This window comes from Trifolium pratense, linkage group LG7 (genome assembly GCF_020283565.1).
Source record: "Trifolium pratense cultivar HEN17-A07 linkage group LG7, ARS_RC_1.1, whole genome shotgun sequence".
Classification (NCBI taxonomy): domain Eukaryota; kingdom Viridiplantae; phylum Streptophyta; class Magnoliopsida; order Fabales; family Fabaceae; genus Trifolium; species Trifolium pratense.
This window is the reverse complement of record NC_060065.1, coordinates 40698623-40708600: the sequence shown is the minus strand read 5'-3', so window position 1 is coordinate 40708600 and position 9978 is coordinate 40698623. Positions and strand designations below refer to the sequence as shown.

General features: G+C 33.1%; 1 protein-coding gene across 1 annotated transcript; it reads left to right on the top strand.

Moving 5' to 3' along the window:
- The first annotated feature begins 5051 nt into the window (after positions 1 to 5051).
- On the top strand, positions 5052 to 9596 carry LOC123897596 (O-methyltransferase MdmC-like). Its single transcript, XM_045948301.1, has 9 exons — positions 5052 to 5735; positions 5981 to 6034; positions 7031 to 7114; positions 7748 to 7873; positions 7959 to 8026; positions 8482 to 8551; positions 8670 to 8735; positions 8807 to 8884; positions 8973 to 9596. The coding sequence occupies exons 1-9, from the start codon at positions 5433 to 5435 to the stop codon at positions 9012 to 9014; spliced, it is 891 nt and encodes a 296-aa protein (XP_045804257.1). The 5' UTR covers positions 5052 to 5432; the 3' UTR covers positions 9015 to 9596.
- The last annotated feature ends 382 nt before the right edge of the window (positions 9597 to 9978 follow it).

Genomic DNA, 9978 nt, shown 5'->3' with positions numbered 1-9978 from the left:
AGATCTCTAGTGTGAGAAAACTAAAAGTGTCAAATATAAAAGGTATAAACACATCTTGATTGTCTCACCACATGTTTGCCCGCTTTACTTGAACTTGAAGCAGCTTTTACCATCTGAAATAATAAGAATCAGCGGACCGGGGTTGCTCAAATATTTACCAAAGCAACTTCAAATCACAAACTCAATAAGATATATGAAGATAAAGGATCCATATGAAAAAACAAATAGAAGATAAAAAACTACTGGTACAATTTTGCTTAAAAGTTATTACAAACAAAGTTCATTATATATTGGAAAATAGCTCGAGAGATGGTAGCTATTCCCGCCTCTCTACGGTAGTTTCAGAGTCAACATTCATTAGAGGAAGGGTTATTAGTGATCATCATAGTTGCACGCAAAATTGGTTGAAACGAAAATCTCTCTCTCATTATTTGTGGAAACTAGTGTGTTTGAGAGAAAGTGGGGTGATTTCTCTTTGTGTTGTATGAGAGAATTTCATCATAGGGTTTGGTGAAGATTCTTATTGTTTAAGATAGTGGGTGCTATCTTGTGTTGTATGTTAGAAAGACTGTTAGGGGGTCTTGGGGTAAGATTGCTTGTAACAAAGATTCTAAAGATTCTAACATAGTGAAATCTTTCACGGGGTGTGAAGGTACTGGACGTACCCTTAGGTTAGGAGGGGAACCAATATAAAATTTTGTGTCTTTCTTCTCTTCCCTTCTCTCTTTATTTTTCTGCATGTTGTTCTTACCTTCATCATAACTTTCAAAGAAAAATAAAGGAATCCACAACATCTCTAAAATAACAAAAAAAAATCATAAAACCTAATTCACCCACCCTCTTAGGTCGCACTCTTAAACTTACATTATAAAAAGTCCACACCAAAACTTATGTATCCTCTTTATATATAGTATAGAAGTATAGATACTAGCGGGCCAGGCAGGTGGGTTCCGCGCCTGCCTGTATCTAACTTGTGTCCAAAAAAAAGTTATGTCTTATGTTATGGTGAGTTTGTTAATAAAATATTTTTGCTGGTAAAAAAAATGTGTCTTATATTATGGTGAGTTTGTTAACAAGATTATTATTGCTACTAAAAAAATTAAGGGTATTGTTGGTATTATGAAAAATTCACACCAAAACTCATGTATCCTCTTTATATATAGTATAGATAGATATAGATGGCCAAATCTAACATGAACAAGTGGTTTATATGGTGTACGGTGTACAAGTTTCGAATAACATTATAACGATTACGAATTTTACAAAATCGGTCGTTGGATTGAAAGATTATATCATAGAGATCATCCATATAAATTTTTAGAAAAATTGAAAATCATTTGATATGTTATTGAGAAACTTCAAAATTAACGGTTTATGAGTTTTTATTAAACACCGTTAATTTTGATGGGTCTCAATAACATATCAAATGATTTTCAATTTTTCTAAAAATTTATATGGATGATCTGTATGATATAATCTTTCAATCCAACGATCGATTTTGTAAAATTCATATTCGTTATAATGTTATTCAAGACTTATGCACCATGCACCACATGATTCACTTGTTCATGTTAGAAAAAGCCGATATATATATATATATATATGGGGTTTTCTAACATAGACCCTAGTTAGGTCTAAGTTAGCAAGGTGCACCTTTTCAATTGGACCAAAATACTCATTCTTTTAATATTTGAAAGAATAGAGCAACAGGGGCATTTCTGTAATTTTACACCAACATTACACGCGCCCCACCTTCTGAAACCATTAATAGACGCGGATCCAGTGTCGCGCGCGTACCGAAGGACCATGGTTACAGACCGTTGATTTCCATCAGATAGCCAAGATCTGATCTCATCAAGACTGTCTGATCAATCAGACAGCCCAGATCATCCAGATCCATCAGATTCCAGCGTCTGCGCCACACTGGATTACAACCTGGAGAGAGAAAAATTTGCTTTTTAAAAGTAGGACACGTGTCACACAATGGTTGGCTGGGCGTGATTTTTGTTCATTTAATACTTTGAACTCAATTATTTCGTTGTAAATTAATTTTTTATTTTTTTATTTTTATACCAAAATTCATAATTTTTTTTTGTCTACAAATAGAGACTTGGTTCGTTTGATTTGGACACCGAAAAAAAAACGCAATTTTTCACTATCTTAATCTCATTTTTTGTCTACTAAATACGTTACTTGTGTGTTGTAATTTAACACGCACCACTCAACCAACTCACTGAAACCATTATACCAGGAAAATAGTAGATAATATTCTGGAACTTTTGGTATATTTTATGAAATTTTTGGAGACCTGAAACTATTTTTAGTTAATTAAATGAGATAAAACGGTAATTAAAAACTAATGTTTGCTTCTGAAACCATTTTACTGGTAGAATGGTTGCACATAGTTGTATTCTGAAACCATTTTACTGGTAGAATGGTTTCAATGAGTAATTTATTAATTGTGTTTGCTTCTGAAACCATTTATTCGGTACAATGGTTTCAGAGAGTTGTAATCTGAAACCATTTTGCTGGTAGAATGGTTTCAGTAAGTTGATTATTAGTTATTTGCTTCTGAAACCATTTAGCTTGTAGAATGGTTTCACATAGTTGTATTCTGAAACCATTTTACTGGTAGAATGGTTTCAGTGAGTAATTTATTAATTGTGTTTGCTTCTGAAACCATTTATCTGGTACAATGGTTTCAGAGAGTTGTAATCTGAAACCATTTTGCTGGTAGAATGGTTTCAGTAAGTTGATTATTAGTTATTTGCTTCTGAAACCATTTAGCTTGTAGAATGGTTTCAGAGATTTGTACTCTGAAACCATTTTTCTGGTAGAATGGTTTCAGTGAGTTGATGTAAGGTAGTGAAAAATGAGATTAAGGTAGTGAAAAATTGGGTTTTTTTTTCTGTGTCCAAATCAAACGAACCAAGTCTCTATTTGTAGAGAAAAAAAATTATGAATTTTGGTATAAAAAATAAAAAATAAAAAATTAATTTACGACGAAATAATCGAGTTTAAAGTATTAAATGAAAAAAAATTAACGCAGCCAATCATATGCTGACACGTGGCCTGCCTTTTCAAAAGGCTTTCTCTCTCCTCGTAATGCTTCACCCACGCGCGCCTGTCGGCGCGTGTGATGCACGCGCGTGATTTTTGCCCAATAATAGCGTGACACGTGTCCTGGGGGGTGGGAAAAGAAGGTGGGGGCGCGTGTACTGTTGGGTAAATTACAAAAATGCCCATGTTGCTCTATTCTTTCAAAAATTAAAAACATGGGTATTTTTGTCCAACTGAAAAGGTGCACCTTGCTAACTTAGACCCAACTAGGTCTAAGTTAGCAGCCCCCTATATATATATATATATTTTGCTATGTTTAGAATGTATAAAATGTTCTTTTGCAAAAAAACAATAATTAATTTTTAGGTTCAATTAACCCACTTGGGTTGGCCTAGTGGTGTTGGCTTGAGTCCTTGGAGTATACTTCTCTCAAGGTCTCATGTTCGATTCTCGCTGATGCCAATTTTGGTGGGCTAGTCCATACAGAGCAAATAAAAACTCTGATTTTAAATGTGGCCCTCGCAAATAAAATTAGTTTTTTTACTCATTAAATAAAAGGCTTAAATGCAGTTTTGCCCCCCCTATTTTGATTAAATCAGAATTTTAACCCCCCTGTTTTAAAACGCGGACTTTTACCCCCCTATTTTATAATTTTTTGAATTTTGCCCCCCCTAAATTTCTGCTTTCAAGTCACAACTTCAAAACTTCGCACACAACTTAATTTGAATCAATAATTCACCAAACAGATATCGAAATGACCGTAATCGAGTTATCTTTCCACAGAATCAAACCCCACTAAATTTGGAGTTACAAAGAGAGATTAATTACTGTTTTAGTGAAGGTATGTCCCCCAAAATTCTGCACAAAAAATCTGCTTTCGAGTCACAACTTCAAAGCTTCACACACAACTCAATTTGAATCAATAATTCACCAAACGGATATCAAAATGACCGTAATCGAGTTATATTTCCACAGAATCAAACCCCACTAAATTTGGAGTTACAAAGAGAGATTAATTACCGTTTTAGTGAAGGTATGTCCCCCAAATATTCTGCACAAAATCTGCTTTCGAGTCACAACTTTAAAACTTCGCACAGAATTCCATTTGGATCCATAATTCACCAAACTGGTACCTAAGTGACCGAAATCGAGTTAGTTTTCCACAGAATCAAACTCCATAAAATTTGGAGTTACAGAGAGAGATTAATTATCATTTTAGTGAAGGTCTGTCCAAATCAATTAATGTATGGAACTACTACTGGTATTTTTGTCATGTCTCTCACCCTGTAGCTCATTTTTCAATAGTATTTACATTTCCGGAAATCTAACGAAATTACCCTTGTTTTCATTTAAATTTCGTCAAATTTGGAGTTACGATGTGTTTGGTAGACGATGTTGAATTTAAAGGTCATAAGTAGATTTCTGCAAAATTAGTAATTGGACAGACATTCACTAAAACTGTAATTAATCTCTCTTTGTAACTCCAAATTTAGTGGGGTTTAATCCTGTGGAAATATAACTCGATTATGGTCATTTCGGTATCCATTTGGTGAATTATTGATCCAAATTGAGTTGTGTGCGAAGCTTTGAAGTTGTGACTCGAAAACAGATTTTGTGCAGAATTTTGGGGGACATACCTTCACTAAAACGGTAATTAATCTCTCATTGTAACTCCAAATTTAGTGGGGTTTGATTCTGTGGAAAGATAACTCGATTACGGTCATTTCGATATCCGTTTGGTGAATTATTAATCCAAATTGGGTTGTGTGCGAAGCTTTGAAGTTGTTACTTGAAAGCAGAATTTTAGGGGGGCAAAATCCTAAAAATTATAAAACAGGGGGGGTAAAAGTCCGCGTTTTAAAATAGGGGGGGTAAAATTCCGATTTAATCAAAATAGGGGGGGCAAAACTGCATTTAAGCTTAAATAAAATTAGTTAGTAAAAAAAATAAAAGTTTACTTAAAAAAGTTTAGCCACACAGCTATTAGACTAAAAAAATAACATTTTTTGGTTCTTTCTTAACTGCTGTTGCAGTTCAGTTAAGTTTTCTGATTAAACAGTCCTGGATAGGTGTACTTAGCCTAGGAGTATCAGCAAACACTACAAAATTGAACTGAGCTAAGATTCAGTTGAAGCTTACTCATTTTTGTTACTTATCCACTTTTGTAGCTTATAACTTTACAATTTGAACCATTTATATATACCCTTTTTTTAATCTTTATTTAAGTTACAACTATTATATCAATCAGCATGTCCTAGTCCATTGCACACCAAGTGTTTGTAAAATTGCCTTAGAGGGAAACAGGTAAAAGGGCTTTTAAGAAGAAGTAAAAGAAGTGAGTTACGTGGAATATAAGTTTGTTGCATTGTATAATGGTTATTATGGGAATGGGAAATAGTAGTATCAACTTGGTGTTTCATCATGGGTCAATGTTTCCTCATGAACATGTAACTTCACTAGTGAAACCTATGAAGCTATGTGCAAGTTTTCATTTGAATTTGGCAACTTGGGCTGTTAAAAGTACTAGTAAAGATCAAAGATGGAAAGGGTTTGTTAGAAGGTGTTCTGTTACTGAGTTTGTTATTGCCAGTGATGAAAAGTATGGCAATAAGCAGGTTGTTAGTCTTACGCCCCGGTTGTATGATTATGTCCTCGAAAATGTTCGGGAACCAGAGGTGAGAATTGAGGAATGTACCCTTTTGCCCCATTTATTGTTTAGCATCAGACCCATTATGATTTTTATTGTATTTGTAGACAATGTTATATGGCATTTGCAAGATTCTGATTCCATGACTTGATTTTATGGCTTCTTAATCTCATGATAACAATTCTAACTGTTATGCCAACACGTTACGTGATATTAGTTGGTGTTGTAAAGTTGCTTTTGTGCTTATTGTGATGTGAAGTGGTTGTATTTCAGATTCTAAGGCAATTGCGAGTGGAGACGGCATCTATGCGAGGAAGCCAGATGCAGGTACCACCATTCATTTCGTTATGCAAATTTACTTGCACAGTTCACTAATCAAATTGTTTGATGGTTGTACATATGTCTTCACTGTGCAAGTTGGGGTGTGGGTGTCTGCTGCACTCTTGGTTTTATGTCAGTAGAGAAGCATAATTATGCATTAAATTCATTATTTGTTTGTTTTCATTGATTCTACACATGATTTAAAATTTCTTCCAAGTAGTTAATGTGGAAATATACACTGACCAGGAAACTAGTAGTTTTGAATCATTGGACTTGGTTTTAAAAATATTAGTCCTCTTGTTACTATGAATATGTGGATAATGATCCTTGAAAGCTCGACAATCTTGTAAAAATGTAATGGCCCTGTTTGGTAGATATGATTGGATAAGGATGAATAGGATAAGATATATGCATGACAAGCATTTATCTTGTATTGCGTACAAAGCATAACGGATAACAAACCATATAGTATCATATTACCTTACCATTATGTTTGAGATAGATCATATAATAGCATGATACTCCCTCTGTCCCAAAATGGATGACCTTTTTGCAAAAATAATGTTCCAAAATAACTGACCTTTTCCAATACAATCTGAATTACTTTTTTCCAATTTTACCCTCTAATTAATACTACTTACATCATTCCTAATTCAACATCTTCCACTTTACATTTATGGTAATTGTAAATACACCAATATTTATTAAGGTTACTTTAGGAAAAATACTATTCTCTCTTTCATATATACATTTTTCTTAGTATGTGTGAAATAAGTAAATGACCAACTAGGTCGCTCATTTTGGGACGAAGGGAGTAGCATGTAAATCATATAAAATGACAAAATTACGTTTGTAAATTTAGCTTAGGAAGTGAAGGATTAATAGTAATAAGGCATAGGAATCTAAGTCTCATTTTCCTTCTATCTCGTCTGTCATACTGCTCATTGTAATCACACTTGCAGGCCATGAAGTAGTGTTGACAATACATTGTCTGTATAACAGGTGTCTCCTGATCAGGCACAACTACTTACAATGCTTGTGCAGATTCTTGGAGCAGAACGGTGTATTGAAGTCGGCGTTTATACTGTACGTCCCTCATTTTTTTAATAGTATAACTACTTCATGTTATATAGTAAATTTTACCAATTTAGATCTTCACCTGGTTGAGATATCAGCTGATTGAGGCTTTCATTTATTTATTTAAATTATATTTATTTTAATCCGAAAAAAAAATCGCTTTGATCTAAACATTCATGTAACCTTCATAGCACTGCATAATTATGACTCTTCATTGGTGTACTCTTCAAAGTCTTTATAATCTAAAATTTTGGATGAAACTCAAATCTTTTGCAGATTCATGATAAACCAAAAAAATAAAATAATCTATTGTTCCACATTAGTTGAGTGGTATCTTCGGCGTGGATTTTTAAGTTTCCATTTTCTGGTTAATTTGCTTTGTCAATCAGATCTCCGCCTTTTCCTTTCTCCTCAAATGACAGGTTTTGAGAACTATTAAGAGTGAGAAAATTCTAATTACTGAATTTTTCAAGTTTTAAAATGATAGCCTATTTTATTTTCGTCGACAATGCTATGTATTTTATAGGTTTGTTTACATTGTCATGCCTAGATTTTTTAATTTGGCTATTTTACTTTACTTTTTTTTTTGACAAAGCTATTTTCCTTTACTTATGAGGTATATTATATTGTTAATTTGACCAGGGTTACTCATCACTAGCCATAGCACTAGTCCTGCCAGAATCAGGTCGTTTAGTTGCATGCGAAAGAGATGCCAAATCTCTTGATGTTGCCAAGAAGTATTATCAGCTTGCTGGTGTTTCACATAAGGTAAACTTATGCTTTTGATCTGAAAAAGGTGCCAAATATCTGTTTGTTGACTATATTCTCTGAAGTTTTAATGTAATAACACTAGGTGGATGTAAAACTAGGACTTGCAGCAGATTCCCTAGAATCGCTAATTATGAATGGTGAAGCAGGAAGGTACATGGATTCTAAACATTAAGACTATGTGATTTGAGGCCTGTTTAATTTGATTTATTTGTTATCTATTGGAAGAGCTTATGAAAATAGCTTATGACATGTCCATAAGATGTTTTTAGTTTCTTACCTTATTTCCATAAGATCACTAGGATAGCTTATGAAAACGGCTTATAGTGTATAGGAAAACAGTTTGGCTTTATTTTACCTTCTTGTTAAAGAAAAGGCTTATACATAAACACTTATATAATAAGCAATTATGCTATAAGTGCTTAATTAAGTTGTTTATCCAACACAGCCTTGATATTCCTCATTCTGCTGTAGCAGTTGGGAGGTCTTCTACATTTGATATTTTCTCTTTATTAGGGTTATTGTTTGCTAAAAAACCAGTCTATATGATGTGAATTGTGAGAAAAAGAACAAGTAAAACAGAATTTAAACATTTTCTTATTATGCAGCTATGACTTTGCATTCATTGATGCTGAGAAAAGGATGACTGAGAAATATTTTGAGCTGCTACTTCAATTGGTAAGAGCATTATAAAATAGCCAACATTGTTCGGTGCTTCTTATGCCTACGTAATTATAATATTTTTCTTATTCCTAGAAATTATCATATTGGTTCACTGAATAACTTGCCGTTGTAGGTGAGGGTTGGAGGTCTAATCGTAATTGATAATGTCCTTTGGCATGGAAAAGTTGCTGATCCATTGGTAAATAAATTCTTACATGTTTTCCTTTATTTCCTGTTAAACGATCTTGACATCTAATGTACTATGTGCAGGTAAATGACTCTAAAACTAACAGCATTAGAAATTTTAATCAACGGTTAATGGAAGACAAGCGTGTAAGCATCAGTATGGTAAGTTTATACCAATTTTTCTAATTGCTAATACACTTTAAACGAGATTCTTTCAGGTTGATATATATTTTCTCTTTTGGTGTCATAGGTGCCTATTGGAGATGGAATTACAATTTGTCGAAAAAGATGACACGCTTTTAAAGAGTTCTTTAGTTATATGCTATTGCGATTGAACCGTTCAGGGAAGAAAATAAAAGTTATATAAGTCATTACATGTGAACTGCATACTGAAGGATAGCATTTTCGCTCCATACGGAATGCAGACACTAGATTTTTGTGATCTTCTGTGCTGCAGCTTACTCACATACAGGCTACAGCTCTCGATGCGGATATATTGCATTCACTACTCTATGAAGCAGATATATATTGTAAGAAACAAACTCAAGACAAAAATGAGAATACTTGTTGAAACCTTAAGAGAGCATAATCACAGAGAGAGCTTTCATTAGATGAATGACATAACACTATTACAGTGACTAATTTCAGGAGCTAACTTAGATTAATTTGAAAGGTTTATATCATTCAACAAATATATTTTCATACAAGTTAACATTTCTAAGGGTTGTTTATCTCTGAGTTGTCGCAATATAGATTTCTTTCATAAAGATTGACTAGGGATCAATATACAGGTTTTTATTTATTTTTGAGTCCTATATGTGCTATTTGATAGATATTAAAATTCTTACGACTCAATATATGATAGTTTTTTTTTTTTTTTTTTACAGCCTCAATATATGATAGTTAGAAATCATTCATTTGTTGTTTTGTAACAATTAATTGATTAAATTTGCTATGTTAATCGAGTATATGTTCAATTAATAGATTAAGAGGTTGCTAATCGAGTATCATGTGTGTTTGCGAGTCGTAAATAAAATTAATCCATTACAATGTAAATAAACTTGTTTTTCTTTTCTGTAAAATTTTTATTTTTTTTATAAGGGTTAATAAAAAAGAAGCTACTAAGTTTGGTCTAGTGATGACTCTGATGAGAGATTTGGGTAGTATGCTAGAGGTCGTATCCTCAACTCTATTGTAAACAAACAAAATTCACCAAAAAAAAATAAATTTATGGAATAAAATAATACTAATTTATT

Bases quoted from the DNA above. Each gene is read 5' to 3' on its own strand.
- LOC123897596 (XM_045948301.1), top strand. From the start codon at position 5,433: ATGGTTATTATGGGAATGGGAAATAGTAGTATCAACTTGGTGTTTCAT. The intron at 7,115-7,747 runs GTACGTCCCTCA...TAATTTGACCAG, and splicing joins TTGAAGTCGGCGTTTATACT to GGTTACTCATCACTAGCCAT. The intron at 8,552-8,669 runs GTAAGAGCATTA...TTGCCGTTGTAG, and splicing joins TTGAGCTGCTACTTCAATTG to GTGAGGGTTGGAGGTCTAAT.